General features: G+C 40.0%; 1 protein-coding gene across 1 annotated transcript in view; it reads right to left on the bottom strand.

The window, feature by feature from the left end:
- Positions 1-19,660, bottom strand: part of LOC143041808 (uncharacterized) — a 20,362-nt gene extending 702 nt beyond the window's left edge. Inside the window, exons 1-4 of the mRNA XM_076213881.1 lie at positions 18,606-19,660; positions 18,287-18,505; positions 14,593-14,703; positions 1-14,291 (exon numbers count right to left, since the gene is read on the bottom strand). The exon at positions 1-14,291 is cut by the window's left edge and continues 702 nt beyond it. Of these exons, the coding sequence (XP_076069996.1) occupies positions 1,083-14,291; positions 14,593-14,703; positions 18,287-18,505 (13,539 nt within the window). The 5' untranslated portion in view covers positions 18,606-19,660 and the 3' untranslated portion in view covers positions 1-1,082. The remainder of the gene's footprint in view (positions 14,292-14,592; positions 14,704-18,286; positions 18,506-18,605) is intronic.
- Positions 19,661-22,456: the final 2,796 nt, after the last annotated feature.

Genomic DNA, 22,456 nt, shown 5'->3' with positions numbered 1-22,456 from the left:
ATGAAATTTTCTTATATTAACAAGGATAAAATTAACAGTGTACATCAGATGGTAAGTAGCTTACGCCAGGAGGCGCTGAATAACAGCGGCCGATTATGCACTTGGGCCGTTGGGGCATGTAGGAAACAGTCACTGCTTGGAATCGGAGAGGAGTTAGGGATTCGAACCCAAAGTTATGTGGATGCGAGACCAGCATGTTTCTGATTACACCATTAACACACAAATCTATAATGATTATACAAATCAAGCATCGCCCACAGCTCACTGCTGATTGGCTGAATGACGTTACATATGATAATATGATTGGTTGGAAGGCCACACGCAGCAGGGCCCGGTAGCCACTGGCAAAGCTGATTGGTGGGTGGTTTCTGTGGGTAAAACTCAAATTCACCTTCCCACTCCCACGCAGTGGGAAGTGAGAAACCCTTGCTTGGGCGAAGCTTTGTCAGTTGCGGTAGGCCACTTTTTTTTATCAGGGCGACGTTGGGTCGCCTCACCGCCTAGCTAGAGATGGGTTACCGCGCGGTTTTACAATTTGATGGTGAAATGTGAACAATCCCTCTCCTGTTTCCCATCAGCCAGTGAAATCACTCCTGACACTCAAGTGACATGTCAACGTGATGGTGATATATGAAATATGAAAAGATTTATGAAAAATATGTGCTGCCAATCTGATATGTACATGTATATACCCCGATGTAGGGTTAAGTCGAGACAGGAGTGAATCTTTAATGGACTGAAGGTTCAGTCACGAACAAGATTTTTGACCCACATAGAAATGTCATCATACAAAATCCAAATTCTTTGTCTGACAGTTTTTTTTTCCAAGAAAATAATTTGACAGCAAAATAAATCATATGACGTTGTGAGAACTCTAGCATAGGTCCAGGCTTTCGCTCGTGACTATCTCCCGTAGCTAGATGGAATAATCTGGTGGAAAACCAAAGAAATATTATAAGTGGCGTTTATCATATTTGACCCTCTCGACGTCATCTTTATTATGAACATCAATCTCGCTAAGACTAGGCGATTTTATTCAATACAGGTGACGCATCTATTGAACATAGGGTAACGGATTGGTTTTATGTTTTGGTACTTTTATCTTTAAGAGAAAACAATTTCTTTGGTTTGCGATTCGAATGGGCGAGGTCGCGGCCTGACGAAGGTGGCAATGACCTTTGAATGTGCGTCGTCGTTTCTTCCGTTCTGTTCTTCGTTTCAATCTTGATTGTCTTCGTCATCACACCGTTGGCGTCTGAGCTGTTGGAAATGGACTCTGAGATGCTTATGACTGTCTCCGCCTTCTTCACGTTGTAAAGAGATCGCTCACCAGGAAGTTGAGACGTCTCGTTAGAAGACTCTACTGTTTTGATGTTCGTGATCGTCTTGAGAAAGACCGATGACTTAGATTTTGAGGTTTTTGGGTTTGTTGGTCTGATAGGAGTTTCTGTTGGTGGTGTTGTTGTTGTTGTTGTTGTTGTTGGGCTTTCTAACGGTTCCTTTGTTGGTGGTGTTGTTCCTGTTGTTATCTGGTTTCCTAATAGTTCCGTTGTAGTTATTGTTATTTGATATTTTAGTGGTTCTGTTGTAGCTGGTGCTCTTGTTTGTTCTTCTAATTGCTCCGTTGTTGGTGGTGCTGCTACTGTTGTTATTTGGCTTTCTAACGGTTCCGGTGTAGTTTGAGTTGTTGTTTGATTTTCTAGTACTTCTATTGTTGATGTTGCTGCAATTGTTGCTTGGTTGTCTAATTGCTCCGTTGTAGTTCTTGTTGTTGTTGTTTGGTTTTTTGATATCTCTAATATAGTTGAAGTTGAGTGCGTTTCTGTTGTTGTTCTTTGGTTTTCTGGTAGCTCCTTTGTAGTTGAAATTTTTGTTTGGTTTTCTAGTAGTGCAGTTGTAGTTGTTGTTGTATGGTTGTCTAATAATCCCATTGTAGTTGGAGTTGCTGCGGTTGTTGTTTCGTTTTCTACTAGTTCTATTGTAGTTGGTGCTTTTGTTGATTGATTTTCTAATAGTTCTGTTGTTGTTTGTATTGTAGTTGTTGTTTTGTTTTCTAATAGTTCTGTTGTTGGTATTATTGTTGACGTTTGCTTTTCTAATAGCGCTGTTGTTAGTGGTGTTCCTGTTGCTGCTGTCTGGGTTTCTTCTAGTTCTGTTGTAAATGTTGTTCTTTGGTTTTCTACTAGTTCTGTTGTAGTTGGTGTTGTTGTTGCTGTTGTTTGTTTTCCTAATAGTTCTGTTGTTGTTTCTTTTAGTTTTGTCGTAGCTGGTGTCGTTGTTTGGTTTTCTAAGGGTTCCGATGTACCTGGTGTTGCTGTTCTTTGGTTTTCTAATACTTTCGTTGTAGTTGTTGCTGTTATTGTTTGGCTTTCTAATAGTTCTGTTGTTGTTAGTGCTGCTGCTATTGTTGTTTGGGTTTCTGATAGTTCCGTCATAGTTGATGTTGTAGTTGGTGTTGTTATTGCTGTTGTCTGATTTTCTAATATTCCCGTTGTAGTTGCTTCTGCTGTTGTTGTTTGGTTTTCAAATAGTTCCGTTGAAATTGTTGTTGGTGTTTGGTTGTCTAATAATTCCGTTATAGTTGGTGTTGTTTGGTTTACTAATAGTTCTGTTATAGTTGTTGTCGTTGGATTTTCTTGTAGTCCTGTTGTAGTCACTGCCAGCATTACCGGTAGTTCAGTTGTAGTGATTCCTTCTAGTAGGTCTGTTGTAACAAATATTTTTCGTAGTTTTGTTGTCGTATGTAGTTTTGTCGCAGCTGTCGTAGTTTTTGTTACCTCTGTTGTAGTTATTGGTATCTTCGTAGATTCCTGTAGCAGCTTTGTTATTAAAACAGTTGTTGATGGTATTTCTGTTGTAACTGTTGTTGCTGTAAGTCTTGATGGCAAGTCTAATACAGTTATTGGCAATTTTGAAGTTTCTTCTGATGGATCTACTGTAGTTGTTGGTGATGTTTTCAACTCTTCTGAAAAATCTGTTGTTGTTAGTAACTCCGTGGATATCTCTTCCATAGTTGTTAATGGTTTCGTAGATGCTGGTGATAGTTTTGTATGTAACAACTCACTGGTTCTTGGGGGCAATGTTGTATTAACCCCTTGTAATTCTGTTAATTCTTGAGGCAACTCTGTTGATTCTGTTGTTAAAACCGTAGATCTCAATGCCAATACCTTTGCCTGTGTCGGCAAGTTGGTAGATGTCATGATTGGCACTGATATTCCTTTTGACAATTCCGTGAATGGTTGTAGTTTTGTTGTTGTTGCTGTTAGTACTGGTGATGACAATGTTGTCAGTGATGACAAACCTGTAAAAGGTTGCGACTCTGCTGTTGTTGTCGATGGTATTTCGTCAAATGATGGTGGAAGTCCTTCTGTTGTTGATGGTATTTCAGAGGGTACTTCTGTCAGTAGTGATGGAAACCCAGATGTTTGTGTAAATTCATTTGACATACTCACAGGTTTTGTATACATCAGAGCTTGGTCTGTTTCCGCCTTTAGCATTTCCACAGGTAATGGAGACAATTCCTCTGTTGTTGTCAACGATTCAGACGACGATTTTATGTCTTTTGTTGGTAATGCCATTGCATGCATTGTTGTCACTATCTCAGTAGTTATTGAATTTAGATCTGTTCTTGTAGTCGGTTCTTTTGTAGATGTTGGCTGTGAGTTTGTTGATAGTGGTGGAAATAAGATTTGTTGATCTATTGGTGAGTGTGAGGGTGACGTTGTTTGAGTCGTGGTTGTCAGATCTAGGTTTATCATATCAGGTGTTGTTAGATCAAGAGTCTTTGATGGTGTTTCAGTTTCCAATACAGCCAATTGAAACTGATGTACCGTGCTTGTGAGTTGGAACGGATGTGTTACTGTTGTCACTGTTATTGGTTGGGTTTCTATTGATGATTGAGATGTTTCTGGTTGTGCTGGTATTATAGACTCTGGTGATAATGCTGGTTGTTCTGTTATCAAAGGTTTCGATATTGTTGTTATATGTTCTTCAGGTACTGTAGGTTGAGGATTCGTGGCTTGTTCTGTTGTTGACAACTGTCCTGTTTTTGGTTGTGTTGTCATCGTTGCCTCTGGGGATTCCGTTGGTTCTGTTACAAATAAGGGTTGTATTAAATCGGATGTTTGTGCAGAGTGTACTGAACTTTGTGTTTGTGTTGAATGTAGTGTTGCTGTTGAAGTAATTGGCAACTTTGTTACCAGAGGTGTGGAAGCTGTTGATTGTTCTGCAGTCATTTTTGTCGTCGTTGTTGTTTCTGTTGCTGTTAGATCTGAAGTTATTGTTGTTGAGATTGAAGTTGACTTCGTCGACAGAGCTAATTCCAGTGGTTGTTCTATGGCTAGCTGTTTTATTGTTGGATATATTGAAGGTTGTGAATGTGTAGATGATGAGGGTTGGGGTGTTGAAGTTAGTAACTCTGTTGAAGGTTGAGAAGACGTTGGTGACTGAAAGGATACTGGTGGTGATCGGGTTTGCATAGGTGTAGCCCGTTGTGTGACTCTTGATGATTTAATTGTTGTTGAGGGCTGTGTAGGCGTTACAACTTGTGTCAGAATCGCCTGGCGGAAATTTCCAGGTACTGAATTCTGAACAGGTCGGTTTTGATTGACTGGTCGACTCTGTACATACCCTTGTGGCCTGTACTGTGATGGATTCTGAAAAGGATGCGTTTGGAAAGATGGTAACCAGTGTTCAGGTCTTCTTTGTTGATGGTATGTTTGTCTTTGATATATTGGCAATGGCTGGCGAAAAGACGGACTCCGATCTTGATTAACTTGTCTCTGGAGAAATTGTGAAAAATATTGCAAAAGTGCATGAAATGGTGTTGAAAGCCCCTGAGGAGGTTTCTCCTCTCCATAAATGGGTAGAGCTTGGTAAGGGCTTTCGGGCTGTACAGGTTTCTTGGAGTTGTACTGTTGAGAGTTTTGTAGCCGGAACGAGGTGGAGGTGCGTCCAGGTGCCAAACGAGGAATAGGTAATGATCTATGATTATAAGGCGTTTGATAGTTTACTCCAAGTCCTAGGGATGGCCGTTGATAAGTTAAAGGCCTCGTCATAGGCATCATGGGATGCTGAACAGATTGCATATTTACTGGCTGAAACGGATACGATGAGGGAAATTGTGCCCGTGTTAAAGACTGAATAGGGGATGACACCCGCCCAGTCAATTGAGGAACTGAGGGCTGTACCCGGGTCTGAAATGATTGTGGTAGAGAAGGGGTTGAAGGCCACAGAGGTACTAATGGTTGGGGCATTAACTGATTTTGATCAACCGATGATACAGTATCAGCTTCTGTCGGCTTTCCTAACGTAGGTGTTCCCGTAGAGGTTTGCGGTATGGGTGTTGTCAAAAGGGCTGGTGTCCCATCGCGAGGAAATGTCACAGAGGATGAATGACTTATCTGTGTCGATGGAAATACAACTGATGATTTCTTTTCAAGTAAGGATGATGTTCCAGAGATTTCTGTCTGTGTTCGCGGTGTTGTCAGTTGTAAAATATTTGTTGAATGTTGTGAAGATGTTGTTAATTGTGGGAGAGTTAATGAATGTTGTGAAGGTGAGGGTGATGGATTTAGTGTTTCATGAACTTGTGTAATATCTGGGGATATTTTAGGACTTGAATTGAGGAATGTAGATACAATTGGGTTTGCCTTTTGAATATTGGTCTCAGAATTATAAGCAGAGAACGAATGTATAGGATTCGGAGTTATCTGGCGCTTTAACCTGTATCCATTCCTTGACAGAGATCGTTCATTGCCTTGTCGCAGTTTTATTACAGAACGTTTTAGTCTTTTGTCATTACAAGAATCTGACTGAGTTAAACAAGGCTCAACGCTACTCGACAATATTTTCTCATCTAAACTGCCCTCAGAACTTAAGATGTTGAGAGCTTCTTTTTGAGAGGCAGATTCAAGGTCATTTACTTCTTTCGTAGGTGAGCTCTCGTTCGTAGATAATAAAGGTGCAATAGTAATTTGGGATTTCTGGGTAAAAGGAGTAAAGTTAATCTCTAACATGGAGGAATGGTTGTTTTCTTTTGATTCAGGAGTAAGCTGGACATTAGTGGAACTTAGTTTAGGATACATTTTGCCTATTGCAAAGTTCTGAATCATCTGTGAAGCAATGGGCTGAATACCATGAGTAATAGTATTAGATGAATTGCTACCAGCTGAGGCAGCTTTAATTGACTGGAAAAGTAGTTGAGGTATTGACACTGGTTGAAGACTCTGCAAATTGTGGGGAAGATCCTGTTCTATGCTTAACACTTCCAGCCGTTCTTTTTCTGATTTCTGGTCCCCTTGTGACAACTTTACTGAATTCTGTACCCACATCTGTTGCGCCTGTTGCAAAGTTTGTTCCCCTTGTGCCAGTGACTGTTCCCAGAGAGTAATCGACTGTTCTGTTTGGTCATGAGACAGCTGATCTTGTAACCCGGCTTCCCTCAACAAATTTATATGGTTCTCCGCTCTTCCCATGATGATGAACTGTTTATCATGCGCCTCACGAGCTGTCGATATATTCTTTATATCAAGACTGGATGAACCATTAACCTGCACGCCCTGGGGAATCAGTGTGGATGTAGAAATTTCAGACTGTTTTTCTGGCTTCATGTCTTCACTTAGGCGAGACTCCATTACTGTAACAAGACTTTGGTTGAGATTAGGTAATACTTGTGTATTTCCAAGGGGGTGGAGGATAGGTGGTGGATCGAGCTCTGTGATGAAATGTATTTCATATTGGTCATTTGAAGGCCTTTTCACTTTGGTCAATGAAATAGGAATCTTCACGGCTTCTCTTTGAAGCCTCTGAAGAAAGGAACTAAAACCAGGTAATGACTGTTGGGACATAGGAAACTGTGGTTCTTGTGGTTGGGCAAGTAAAAGTACCTGAGGGGACCACAGTTGTTGTGCAGCTTGTGATAATGGTTTTTGTATTTTAGGGTGTAACAGTATCGAAGCAAAGGATTGCTGCTGTAATCCAGCTGGTGATTGTGATATATATGGTTGGTCTTGTGCTCCTAATAGTGGTTGCATTTTCTGCAAAAGAGTTTGGGTGGCTGGTTGTTGCATCCCCAAATCTAGTTCTGGTGAGGTTGGACCTGGCTGTAGTATGCCTTTGCTTGGCTGGGACAATCCTGGATTCGACTGTGGTTCCCCCAGATATGGCTGTGAGATGTATGGGAAAAGATTTTTCATTCCATCATCAGTTTGTGTTGTACTCGGACCTCGTCTTGGGAGTAATGGGTTTGGTTCTAATATTTCTTGACTTGATTTTGGTATTGGTGAAAAGGAATGTAGCATTTTTGTGTCTGGCCATGGATCCAATGGCTTAAAAAAAGCCTGCCGTATCTCTGGGCCTAACTCTGGTATTCTTGGGTTTGACTTTTGTATTCCAGGAAGAAATAGGGATATTCCTGGACCTAGATATGGACCAAAAGGTCTCCTGTCGGCATGCTCCGCCTTTGTAATACTTTGTAACTCTGGTATTCCTGGATTTGACTGTTGTATTCCTGGAAATATTTGAGGTATTCCTGGGCCTAAATCAGGTATTCTTGAATTTGTCTGTTGTATTCCAGAAAGTGTTTGAGGTATTTCAAGACCTAAGTCTGGTATTCTTGGATTTGTCCGTTGCATTCCTGGAAATGATTGGTATATTCCAGTGTCTATTTCTGATATTTTTGGACCTGCCTGTTGTATTTCAGGGGATGGTTGAGGTATTCCATGGCCTAACTCTGGTATTCTTGAACTTGGATGTTGTATTCCAGGAAATGGTTTGGGTAATGCTGGTATTTTTGGGTTTGACTGTTGTATTCCTGATGTGGGTTGTGACATTTCTAGTGTTTCCGAAAGCGATTGAAGGGTTTGTGAGACGGGAAATGGAACTTGTGACCTTGATTGTTCCCACTGAGAGAACGAATGTTGAAAATGTGATTCTGGCTGAGAAATTAGGCTTGGGTGTTGGAATTGTAAGAGTGTTTTTTTATCATGCTGGCCAGATTGTGGTATTACTGGGATCGGTTGTTGAAGCCCTTGACTCGGATGTTGAAAACTAGGATGATGTTGGGGGTCTACCAGGGTTGATTCTAATAGTTTTGAAATCTGTTGGGTCATTAAGAAGCTAGGACTAACTAATTCCTGACCTATTTGAGGTATAACAGTGTCTCTAAATGGCTTTGAATTTTCTATTGGACTTTGTGGAAATTCCAATCTAGGTTGTCCACCTTTTAAAGTTTGTTGTGATGGTGTCAAGCCCATTTGTGAATCTACTAGTTGTAGCTTCGACATATTTGAAGTGGGTTGAGAGAAAACAGGGTTTGATGGTGGGAGCATTGTAATTGTGCGAAATAGTGGTGAGTTTGGTTGTGGGGGAGCATCTAGTTGTGCAATAAGTGAATCTGAAAATAATGAATTCAATTGAGGGATGGTTTGAATTGCTTTGATATATGAAGGATGGGGTTGTGCATTACCTGAGTGTGATTGTGAAGACAATGGATTTGAACCTAGATAATCTATATCTGATTGTAAGTAATCTAATTCCTGTTGCAGCTCATTTTGATCTAGCTGTGAAAATGACGGGTTTGGTTGTAGGATATGCCCATCTAGTCGTGAAATACTTTGGATTGGTTGATCATATGGCGATCCTGGCTGGAATTGTGCAACAGGTTGTTGGATGTCATAATACATTTGCTGAACTTCTTGATATGTTTTTGGAATTCGTAGGTCTGGTTGTTGGATTTTTGGGTTAGATTGAGATGTTCCTGAAGCTGGTTTCGGTTGTAGCTTATTTTGGTCTAATTGCAACAATGATGGGTTTGGTTGAAGCTCATTGTTCTCTAATAGTGTCAACAATGGGCTTGGCTGTAGGATATCTCCCTGTGGTTGTGGAATGCTTTGAACTGGTTGAAGATATTGTGATCCTGGCTCAGAGACGTTTTGTGCTGGTAGTGAGTACGGTGAATACTGTGGAATATTTTGGACTGGTGATAGGTATGGTGATCCCAGTTCTGGTTTACCCTGATAAATTTGTGGAACCTGTTGGTATGTTTCTGGGATTCCTGGGCCTTGTTGGATTTCCGGGGAAGGCTGAGACGTTCCTGAGAATAATTGTGATGTATTTTGGTTTGGATGTGCCATTACGTAGTCTGGTTGTGAGATCTGTATGGTTTGATATGGCGGTCCCATGGCGGGTTGTGAAGGTGCTGGAACTGATTGGAATCCTCCTGAGCTCTGCTGAGACATTCCTGAGGGAGTGTATATTTCTGAAATTTCTGGGTGAAAGGCAGATGTTCTTGAAATAGGCTGCAGAGGTTCACTCCAAGGAGGTGAGTGAGGGTGCATGGGACGAGTATCTCCAGTCGGTTTTCCTTGTTGAATCAGAATAACCAAGACAGGGGGTTTTCCCTCAGATTTATTATCCTTGAAATTGCTTATAGATTGTATGACTTTCTGCTGTTGCTCATTCTGTTGAGTAAGTAAGTTTATTGGTTGCAGCTGCTGAACGCATTGATCTATACTCGATGTATAATCTACCCCGTTTGATTGATTATTGGGTGAATAATGTACTTGGGGCAAGGCATTCCTGTTGGTTCTAGACATTTTTGGGTTCTCCCAATGAAAATTCCCTATTGATCCTTTATCCTTGCCCATACGTTTATAGAGTAGCTTATGCAAAAAAGTGTTTTTAGAAGGATTCTTTGCAATGACTCTGGCCTTAGGAATTGGTGCTTGCCAAGCTTTGATTCCTGTGTCAGAAGTATTCGTCACTGAAGGCATGACATTAAGTCTTGCAGAGGACATGTCGATCTCTATGGAAGAAGTACTAATAGGATGGAGGACATCATTAGTGATATTATCTATTTCTATCTCACTAAGAATTGTGGTATTTTTAGGCAGTGCAGTAACTTTTGTTGGTCGTGCAATGGTGATATCGGAATCTGCGTTTACAAAATTAGTTTTGCTGAAAGTTATTTTAGTTTCTGTGCCAACGTTATCAAAATCCATGTCTTCGTATCTAAGTTCATTTATTGCATCGCGTTTTGCTCTGAAAATACCAGGTTCCGTAGTGTAGGTACTGGTTTCTGCGGTGTTAATGTTTGAATCTGTACCCATTGTGTCAAGTTCTATCGGGGTAACATTAGGATTTATTCTAGCATCAAGTTCTGAAGTGGTGACACTGGGTTCTGAGATTAAGGAGTCAGGCAACGTTGTAGATATATAGGGTTCTGTGTCTATGACACTGGAATCTGTAATTGTTGTTGCGTTCCCTGTTATAACAACATCAGGTTCTCTACTAACAGCACTGAATTCCGTTGTAGATATTTCGTGTTTTAAGACTGCTATATCGTCGTTTGTTGTGTAAGGAGTAGATTCCATGGTGATAGTAACAGGTTTTGTGGAGATGGTATTAGATTTAGTTATTATTTCAAGTTCTTCAATGGTATTATCTGGCTCTGCTATTATGATACTGGTTTCAGTAGTTATTATGCTGGGATCTATAACAGTATTATCAGCTTCTATAATCGTGTTATTGGGTTCTAAAGTGGAGATGTCGGGTTCTGTGGTGTTTGCATCTTCGTGTTCTGTAATATCAGGTTCTGTGGTGGTAATACCAAGTTCTGTATTAGACTCTACAGTAGCTGTTGCAATAAGACTCGGTTCTGTGGTGATATTAATTGATTCTACAGTGACGATATTGATATCCATACCAATAGTAACAGGTTCTGTTGCGTTGGTAGTGAAGTCTGTAGTGATTGTTGGTTCATTGGCAATACTATCTGAGTTTGTACTGGTAAAGTCGGGTTCATTAAACACTGTATTGGGTTCAGAGGTAGAGATGATAGCGTCTGTAATGGCTATAATGAGATCTGTGGTAGATGCATAGGGTTCCGTGCTTACTGTATTGAGGTCGGGGGTGTTCCCATTGGCGCTAGCGATTATAGTGTTAGTTTCTGTGGTGGTGGAGGTAGGCCTTGCAATTGTGGCATCAAGTTCTGCTGCTGCTACTCTGTACTCTCTGGCTGTTTCATCAGGTCCTGTGTCTGCAGTGGTAATACCGAACTCTGAGATAAAAACATCGGATTCCGTTGTTAGTATGTTAGTTTCTGTAGCGATGATATCGAGTTTTCTGGTTTGGGATTCAAGGGTAGGAATATCAGGGTCTACGGTGGTCATATCAGTCTCTGTAGTGGTATCGTGTTCTGTGAAAGTAATATCGGGTTTTATGTAGGCAATATTGGAATCTGTAGCACTGGTATCTGAGGTGGCAGTAACGGGTGCTGTGTTGCGTTCTGAAGTGCCAACATTAGGTGCAAGGACTATGATATTGGGTTCTGCACTATCACTGTATTCTGTGATAATGTTGTTGGGTTCTGTGGTGATATAGGTGGGATCTAAGGTAAAACCATTGGGCTGTGTGTTGTATTCTTTAGCGATATTGGTTCCTGTAGCTATGATGTCGGGTTCTGTGGTGGGATTATAAAGTTTTATGGAAGGTACATAAGATTCTATAATAGTAGTATTCAGTTCTGGTATGAAGTCATAGGGTTCCGTTCTAATATTTGATTCTATGAAAATACCATCGGGTTCTGTGGTGGTGATATTTGGTTCTATCATAAAAGTATTTGATCCTGTGGTAGTAATATAGTGTTTTTCGGTGGTGGATTCGAAATCTTTGATGGACTTGCTGGGTATCGCTTTGATTACAACGGGTTCTATCGTGGTGGTCTTTGTTTCTGTGACAACAAGGTCATGCGTAGTAATCCTACCAGGTTCTACTGAATTGGCATCGGGTTCCAACGTACTAATATCAGGTTCCGTTGCATCAATAGCGGCTTCTGTGGTGATAACGTTGGGTTCAGTGATAACAGAACTGGGTTCTATACTGGGAGTGTCAGGTTCTATGGTATGATAGCTGGGTTCTGAAGTGGTGACGTAGGGTAACTTGTTAATGGTATCAGTTACTGTCATGAGAGTATCGGATTCTGTAGCGTTAAAAATGTGTTCACTGATGTTAATATTGAATCCATTGTTGGTAATGAAATGTCTTTTAATTGATGAACTGGGTTCTGCGGCTGCACTAGTGAGTTCTGTTGTATTGTTATTAGAGTCTGTGATAAGAGTGTCTGCGTCTGTGATGATGGTACCGGGTATTGTGATAGTACCGAGTTCAAAGGTCAAAATATCAGATTCCAAAGTAGTGGTGCTTAAAGCTGTAGTAATAGTACTTGGTGTTTCTGTAGTACTGCTGTGTTCCACAGGTAAGAGATCAGTTTCCTTAGTATCAATTCCGGGTGCTGTGATTATAATATCAGGTTCTAGAGTAGTAATATTGCGATCTGCAATGTTAGTATCAAGTACGCTAGTGGAAACGCTGGATTCTGTGACACTGTTAGTAGGAGCTGTGGTGGTGACATCGTGAGCTACCATAGTGGTGGTGGTATCAGAAAATATAAATATCTTATCCAGTTTAGTGGTAGCGTCACTGCTCTTCATGGTAGTAATACCATGATCTGTTACTGGAGTAGTTTCTCTACTAACAGTATCTGTGGTAATAGAGAAAGGTTCCATTTTAATAGCACTGGATGTCGGAGTGATGATGTCGGTTACCATTGAAGTAGTATTGTCTACCGTGGTAATGAGTTCACCCACGGCAGACGGTATCTGAGTAGTAATGTAATTATCAACAAATTGACCCGTAGTATAGACCACAACTTCTGTGGAATTGGGTACTGTATTATTGGTACCGAGTACTAAGTCAGTGGTATTCAAGCTTATATCACTGGTATCAGAATGTATATTGTTGGTATCTAGTCCTTTTGTTGTGCTATCGATTATTTTGCTTGGAATGTACTTCAAAATCTTTGCTTGGGTCCCTTGGTGTTTCTGAATGATGGGTGATGAGTTCGACGAGACAGGAAATTGCTTTTGTCTCATGCTCACCTGGACGCCAACCTTGGTCGATGGAGTGAAGTTTGCCCCAGCTCTTGAAGGGGCATCAGTCCCTGAAGTAATATCAGCATCTGAAACTACATGACTTTTCTTGTTGCCATGTAAAGAAACACTCTTATCGTCTCCTGAAGTATCATTAAACTCATTTGATGTTTCGATGTTGTGTATTTCATCGTTCACATCTTCTGTACTATCATCTTCAGGTGATGTAGTATCAGATTTGATTAAGATTTTCTCAAACGTGTAGATTTTTTCTTTTTCTGAATGTTCCCAAGTAGCATGAAACTCAAGGGGATCATTTCCATTAGTCTCTGTGTTGGTCTTATTACGAAAGCTTACAGAAGTCCTAGTTTTGGTCTTTTGTCCTTGAGGAATTAAAGATCTTTTCACTCCACTTTTGGGAGCTTCATTCAGTTTGTAATTGACAGTAAGGTTTACAATGAAGTCAAAAGACCCAATACTAAAATATTTTGAAAAGTTTTTGTTATAGCTCAGGCTCTCGTTTATTAAAGTTTGTGAAGGCTCAGGTTTTTGTAATTGATGCAGGTTTGTATTCTTTGACTGCCTTTTGAGTATGGCGTAAAGTGCCGGCGATCTGGTAAGGGTGTCCGGATCGTCCTCGATAGTCTCCTCAGACACTGTGTGCTTATGGAATGCTACTGGTTTTTCTGTGGTACTCATATCCAAGAACTCTTCTGTGATACTGATATCAGAGCTTGTAGTGTTATTGGTTCTCAGTTTGTGGCCGACAGTGATATCGACGGACGAAGTGTTTCGATTTTTGTTATTTGAGTTTCCTTCTACTTCATGTTTATTGTTCTCCATAGATAACTTCTCTCCATTTCGCCTTCCCCTGAAATTTAAGCGAATTGGTCGTTGTGGATGACGTTCGTGCATAACTCTTCCTGAGTTTCCAGAAATCTCGGTTGTAAATCTTATTTCCTGACTTGAATCTTCTTCGACTCTAGATTTCTTGTCAACTTTGAGTGGCTCTTCCATACCCTGCCTTCTCCTGAACTTTGTCTTGATGACTGACCGTTGCGGATGAAGCTTACTCTTCATTTCTTCTTCTGAACTTCCAGAACCATCGGTAAGAGGTTCATACTCCACTATTTTGGTATTCTTTATCTCCTTATGAGATTCTTCCCTATTACGCATCGAGGTGATCTCACCTTTAACTAAGGCAAGATCTGGTTCAGTAACAAACATCTGGCTCTCGTTGTTTTGATTGTATCCCTCGAGTTTAAGAGTACTATAAACATTATAAGGCTTGACATTTTCTTTCACAAAGTTCTCCTGGTTGGTCAAACGACTGTCCCATGCCAAGGGACATGTAGACTCGAACTGCATTAGGGTGAAAGAAAAAAATATGAATAGATAAGCAGTCATTAATGTAATCGTGGAAGAGGAAGAAAATTATATCATCTGATCAACATCATTCACGTGAAAGTAAAATTTAATGAAGCCATATATCACGATAAAATACAGTGGTTATCAATTAGATAGTCGTCAAATAAGTTGTATATATAATGTTCTCATCTGCCCTTGGCCATGGCAAAGATCCCTAAGATGTATCACTGTTTTAAAAAACAAATATTTATTGACCAAATTAAGCAAGACAAAACAGATTCAATGGTTGACTTACTTGAAGGTCTCTGCAAGGTACTTCGTAAACAGTGAGACGAGAATCCTCTGGGTCTCCCGAACCGATTCGCGTTACTGGACCTGGTATTGGCGGAGACCCTGGTAATGGTCTCTGCAAATCATATCATAATTATGCCAAAGAATCGTCATGTGGGATTCTGTATTTACATCATATTCAAGCAACACCTTTTGAAGCTCATTTTGGAATTCCAAAAGAACACAGAGCGCTAGGACCAGATCATTTGTTGATTTACCGGGTATAAACCCAGACTGCTCAGGCTCCTGAAACTTTATGAGATGGAAGTGAAGTTGCACCATCTTTTAATAGATAGACAATCACTTCTATCACCACATAGAGCAATGTAATGCGGCAGTAGCAGTTGTAATCCTGCCGGTCCCCTTGCCATTCAATATAAGATTGATCAAGCCCTTTTTCCAACCAGAAAGAATAGTACAGGAGTGCCAAATGACAGAGAGTACTGCATGCAACCCGCAGATTATGGCACCACCTCAGACTTTCAGTAAGTCCACCCTGATCTTACGGATGTAAGACGCCATTCCGTCATTCAACGTAGAGGTTTTCTAACCTTACTCAGAGTTTCATCCATCGGTAGACCGTCAGCCGTTACTTGAACACCACCCAGGCAAAACTGGTCTCTCGTAGGATCAGTCATCTACATCTATTCAAAGTATCAAGGTATTCTTCCCAGTAAACTCTGCATCTATCCATGTCTGACATTGATTGCTCATCAGCTGTTCGGACAGTGCTTACCCGAATAACATATTTGAAATTGTGTTTTATTCATGGCTTGGTAAGCAGGCCTGAAGTCATTGTCAATAAAATGGTCTTCATTGTCAACGATTCTCCTATCATACTTCTCCTTGTCCAACGAGCAAAGAAAAATGTGTGATCGATCTCTTTTATGATACCTCCGGTATTACTAACCAAGTTCATAGGTGTGGCCTTCATCTCTGGAACAAGATGATACAACTATCCCCACCCCACTCCATCCCCAAGGTAAACTCAGTTGCTGTGGCCCGACCAACAGTAGGTATAACACTTACGACTGATCTCACCCTTGCCTGGTCTCACTATCTCAAAGAAAGTTCCTATATTAATTCTAAGCCTCCTGAACTACTCCAATAAGAAGGATAATCGAACGTCCTTGGAGGGGGAAAGAATATTTGAGACACACACACGAAAGCCCACCAGATGTTCATCCAGGGCTTGGTTCGCCGTACTCTTGCCTCTTTTGCATCATCCCGACTGCTCTCATGGCGGGCTTGGTGGATTTGAACGAGTCAGGCTGAAAGCTCTCCTCCCCATAAATAATATATATGTACGACATATACATAAACGTGAAGAGTCGTCCTAACACGCCCCCACCCACTATCCACCCACCACCGAGCTCAACGAGGGTAGACTAGAAATTGGGATTATAGTCCAATAATTCCAGAAGTCATGAAAGAGTATACGCATACATCACTTTAAGATTGTGGGGGATGACGCGGACTGTGCGATGTAGTCCCAGGCGATAGCTGTTTGGCTCATAGCATGTCTGATTTGAAGGCTCAACTCATGCAGGCAATTCCTTTGGATGATATCATCCAAAGGAATTGCCTCCCTACAAGCAAGAACAACAAAACCAGAGTTCTCATTTACTACAAAAATCCCAGAACTTCCTCTATGATCATGATGAACAACTCTTCTAGGCGATCAGACTTCACATCTAGAACCAATGTAGTGTACCAATATAGTTACTCTTCAGAGGATTGTAAGCCTCTTAACCATACCTACATCGGTTTTACTAGATGCAAAGTCAGCCGTCGCCTATCATTACATCTACAAGAGGGAGCAATCAAAGAACATCATAAGAATTTCCACAACACTGTACTCAGAAGGAATGAATTGATTAATTCCACCAAAATTATTGGAACGAGTGATGACCCTAGGAGACTACAATTACTCGAAGCCTTTCATATTAGAGACAAAGATCCAGTCATTAACATCCAAAACAAATTTATCTCCACTATCCCATTGTATAGAAACAAAAATCCCCCATTCCACCCTCCCTCCAACCCTCCCTTCCTTGTCTCCCCCTCCTCCCCTTCCACCTCCACCCTCTTCTTCTCCCCCACGGTGACCACACTCGCCTAACCCCCCACCCCAACCCCCCCTACCCCGTGACCTCTGAGATCCCATTGTCTGATCCCTGACCATAGGCTTATACTGTATATACTGTATATCTGTCATCCCTGACTTGTCACTTTTTTTTCTCCCATTCCTTTAAATGTAAATCTTCATGTACCATTGTCATCATATATAATTGCATTTATATTGTATCCCTCATATTTTACTAGTTTTGTTCTTGCACACAATAGTCAACATTATCGTATTCATATTTTACTAGTATTGTTCTTGCACACAATTGTCAATATTATTGTATTTATGTAACTTTTGTAATCTTGTCACCATTACTGTAATTATGTAATTTTTGTTATATAAATTTACTCTTGAAAATGTCTTCATTAAAACGAAACGTTGATCTCAAATAATGGAAAGAAATGGAAGAATATAGTGATTTAGTTTCAATTCACCCGGTTAATGGCAAATCTCTAATCAGGAAAATCAAAAATACGAGGAAAAAACTGAATAACTACAACAATGCTGTCGTTTTTAACTCCACGTGTATTACTGAGAACCTACTCCCCTCTTTTACATACACACACACACACACACACACACACACATATATATATATATATATATATATATATATATATATATATACATATATGTATGTATGCATATATGTATATATATACATATATATATATATATATATATATATATAATTTGCAGCAGCAGCTGCATTCACGAGCTTTTTGCTGACATGTTCAACTTTTCTAACACTTGAACGCTGAATATGGCTGAATTGTCTAATCATCTGGCCAAGCTTTATTGGGAAAAGATGTAGAGACAATTCTTCCTTCTTGATTTACTAGTACAGCTTTCGCCCAACCCTTAGACATCTTCGAAAGCTGTACTAGTAAATCAAGAAGCAAGAATTGTCTTTACATCTTTTCCCAATGAAGTTTGGCCAGATAATTAGATAACTCAAACCATATTCAACGTCATCATCATCATCATCACATCATCATCATCATCATCATCATCATCATCATCATCATCATCACCATCATCATTATTATTATTATCATCATCATCATCGTCGTCGTCGTCGTCATCATCATCATCATTGTCGTCATCATCATCATCATCATCATCATCATCATCATCATCATCATCATCATCATCATCATCATCATCACCGCCATCGCCATCGCCATCATCATCATCATCATCATCATCATCATCATCATCATCATCATCATCATCATCATCATCATCATCATCATCATCATCATCATCATCATCATCATCATCATCATCATTATCATCGTCATCGTCATCATCATCATCATCATCATCGTCATTACCATCTTCATCATCATGATAATCGTCGTCGTCGTCGTCATCATCATCATCTCTTTGCCCAAAGTAAATGTTTGGGACGAAAATATGTAACAAAAGATATTATATAATGTGTAACAAAGTATGTAAAAGAATATGAAGTGGAATACGTAATAGGATAGATAATAGAATATGTAATGAAATATACAATTAAACAAACCATAAGACAGTGTTCCATATGAAGAATAAGAACCCGACAGGGTGCGTGTCGTAATGATATCTCCTCATCTAGCGACGATGCTGACGATAATGTCGTCTTTGCCGGTGTCGTCGTCGTCGTCGACTTATCTCTAGGTAAATTCTTACCCTGAGACGCTAGCAACACCCCTAGGAGCACGAGCCACCGCAGTGTTTCCACTTCGGTGATCAGTGTCTTCATCTTGTGTGGACAAGGGAAACGAATATTGTTTAGAAACCATGTCACTGTTTATAAGCGCATCAGTAAGAACAATAGCAACAAAGTGAATACCAATGTTTACCTTTAGGTTTGATTGGATTCCTTTGCGGTGCTGGTTTCGATACTCTGAAGGTTACGTGCGCTCAGTTCTTTTCTTTACATATTCCTCGCATATGTATTCATGAACCTGAATCAGCTTCAGCTTCGATTTATCATGGTCTCCGGTTGTTGTTGTTGTTGTTGTTGTTTTTTACTTTTTACACAATCGTATTCAGTTAAGAAAGTGATCTCCCTTTGATTAAGAATTAAGTGTATGTGAATGCGAGACTAACTCAGAATATTGAACTCGAGACTTTACTAAATATGCATGTATAAATGACCTACAGAAGCTAACGTTATATCTGATGAACAAGGACACTTTCTTTTTTTATCTCGCCAAGCGCTTTCGTTTATAAAAGGAAATTATATAAAGTCAGACTCATCGCATGGTAAGTTCAAAAGAGTCATACCTCCTCAAAAGCAATCCGAATCTTTAAGCCTCACTTTCTTGAAATCACAGATGTCTTACAATTCCTTTGTTGGCTGATTTAATCATAACCAGATATTCAAGAGCTATACAGGATGGTGTGCAAAACAATATCTAAAACTAGAAAGGTATCTACCGGTTTTAGATCCTTTTTCATGGGATTAAACACTTTATTGTCTTGTCATTTTGTTACGTTTTTCATATTCAGATTACTTATTCGTCTTCTTTTCTTTTCTTTTTTTAGAATTTCTCACTTGTCATTTCTGTACAAAACTAAATCTCTCTAGTTTATTCCTTTTTCTTTTTAATGTTCCAATTTTCCATTTACAAGACGAAATTTCTCCAACACGACTGAGAGATAACGAGTCTTGATATCGTCTGATATTTCTAATCTCAAACTATTTGATACTGAAAGCCAATATTTTCCACTTCGATTGGAATAATTCTTTCTCTGGTTAATTCAATCTTACTATTATTTCTTTTGCATTGTTTTTCTTGTTATTTTGATTCCTAGAAGTAATTATCAAATCATATCAACAATAAACACATTCTATATAGCAACATAATTTTTGACACATTTTTGGGTTAATTCTTTCTCTTTGCACTGCTTTTATTTTTCTGTTGGGTCCTGGAAGTAATTATCAAACCACATAAACAATAAACACATTTCATATCACCGCATCTTTTTGTACGCGTTTCTAGAAACTCTTTTCTATTACTGTAGTCTTTACGAATCACAGACACTTTTCAACACAATTTTTTCTTTCTGTTGTCCAGCACAGGCAAACCTCAGTGTGGTGCAATCTTCACTTCAAACTCACTTCAGCGGAGTCTTCTAATAACAACATAAGAATGAAGGAGGCTGCAAGAGACCATAATGCCTACACTAGGCAGTTTCGTGTCCATAACCATCTATCATTCCCATCAGCGCTCACTACATGGTAACTAAGTCTATTCCATTCGTTAACCACTCTATCGGTAAACCAGTTCTTGTCCCATTCCTTCTTAAATCTAATTTGTCCAAACTTAATACATTACTGCGAGTCCTGTCCTGTAATCTTAATATGATGACATTGTCTCACCGTGTTGGAGTACTCTACGCCGCGACCGTGGCTAAGAGTAAGAGCCTCCTATGTCCAGGAGTAGCCTACACCACTCGTTGTAAACTGGACAAATTTAGATTTAAGAAGGAAATAGGCAAGAATTGGTTTACTTATAGGGTGGTCGACGAATGGAATAAACTTAGTAACCATGTAGTAAGCGCTGAAACTATCAGTTGTTTTAAAAAACGATTAGACAACTTTATGGATGGGGATGACAGGTGGTGATGGATACGGAGCTGCCTAGTGTAGGCCTTATGGTCTCTTGCAGTCTCCTTTATTCTTATGTTCTTATGTAGTGTAGAGAAATGCTCCAATTCATATTCAACGTTGAGTACTCTACTGTGGCTCAGTGACCGAAAAAATTTAAGAGCTTTTCCTAACGAAGTTTTGCCATTATGGTTTCATTAAACCTCCAGACCAATGCCGTGGTTTGGAGAAGCGGGATGAAGCCACACTAAGCGTGAAAAAAGTTCCACGGTCTTTTGTATCTCCTCGTTTTAGTTACCTTTATCAAGACGATGGACACGTGATTCAGAGGATAACTCAGATCGGCTTAGGCACACCGATGAGATATTTGAATATAGGAATATCCCCACACGTTGGAGTATATGTTCAGTACAATGGTCACCTTTCAACTCTCATCATGACCGCATGTGTGCGCATATGTAAAGAGACTGGAAGGACAACCCACGCACTTGTGAAGGCTGAAGGTTGTTCTTGAGCCCGTGGGAGATCCTGGGGCCTCCGAAGTTGAAACAACAACAACAACACGTTTCGTTGCAACACCCAGAAATACGTCACAGCTCATCTGCGGTATCGCTGTCGGACATAAACAATGCAAGCGGAGTTGAATGGAAGAAGATAAGGTCAAGGAGATTGCTTCAGACGCGTGTGGTGGACCTTTTAGATTTCGTTTTATTTTATTCCTGATGATTGTATCCAGGACCTCTAAATGAAGATGTTAATGTTCAACAATTAAATCCTTCAGCTCCTTGGCATATTTGGCATAAGTCTTAGTCATATGTTAGGTGGTCCAGGGATTGAAGTTAACCCTTTATCTATGGAGCGGGGATTCCCTCAGCCAAATAAAATCGCCTGTTACTGAGAGTAATCGTTAGCGTGCTGGTCTTACATTCGCTTAGTTGTGGGTTCAAATCCCGCACTCTTCTCCAATTCCCAGCAGTGACTGTTGATACCTGTCCCACCAGTCCAAGGGGATGAAAGGGCAAAGATGACGGCATCGGCCTCAGCTAGTCTTTTTTTTTTTTTTTTTTACAACCAGAGACGTCCCAGTGCATGGCACTTCATACACACAATGGAATGAGCTATTCCCCTTTTTATGGACAGAGTGGATTATTAGTTTTATTATTATTTCCTCAATTTTTATTATATGTTAATTTTGATTTGATTCACAATCAGAGACATTCCGGTCCTTGGCAATTTGTACACACAACACGGCAGCCGGATTAGTCACAGTCTTTCCAGCTCTCAACACATTGTATACACTTCGCGGTATCCGTACCAAGCCGTATAGCATACGAAGACAGGCGCACTAGTCATTTCTCGCTAACATGCTACTTGCTTTTGCTACTTCGTTTGAGTAGAAATGACTTCGGTTACGATCTTTTGTTTTCCATATTTTCAAATGTCAAATTACTCTTGCGTCATATAGTGAGAAGCTGAATGACGAACTAAGAGAAGTTAAACTTATATGAATGTTAGACACATTGTTGAGATGTTCTTGCGGAGGTCTTGAATATTGTAACCGAAGTCGTTTCTACTCAAACGAAGTAGCAAAAGCAAGTAGCATGCTACCCTAGTGTGCCGCCACCTTTGGAAAGACGAAGAGTGCGGGGTAATCTAATAGAGGTATTCAAATGGGTCAATGGTTCAAGGGTGTTGACAGGCAAGGTTATCATATTAAGACGGCAGGTCAGTATTTGTGGTAATAGATTTGAATTGGACAAATTATGCTTAATAAGAAAATTGGCAAGAACTGGTTAACCAACAGTAGTTAACGAATTGATTAGACTTGGTAACCATGTATTGCTGAAAAAATTGGTTGCTTTAAGAGATTAGATAACTTTAAGGACAGGGATGACAGATGGTAAGGGACATGGAACTGCCTGATATAGGCCTTATGATCTCTTGCAATCTTCTCCATTCTTGTTTTCATATGGTCAGGCCACGGTGATGGGGTACATTTACTGCAATGCAACTAATACATTAATAATATTGTATAAATCCCAAACCATTGACCTAACTGACAACCCACACCAAATATGCTAAATAGCCATAATTCAT

Source organism: Oratosquilla oratoria, chromosome 32 (genome assembly GCF_046742065.1).
Source record: "Oratosquilla oratoria isolate Oo_2021 chromosome 32, ASM4674206v1, whole genome shotgun sequence".
NCBI classification, from domain to species: Eukaryota; Metazoa; Arthropoda; class Malacostraca; order Stomatopoda; family Squillidae; genus Oratosquilla; species Oratosquilla oratoria.
Note: the sequence above shows the minus strand (reverse complement) of the source record. Positions and strands in the feature narration are given on the sequence as shown.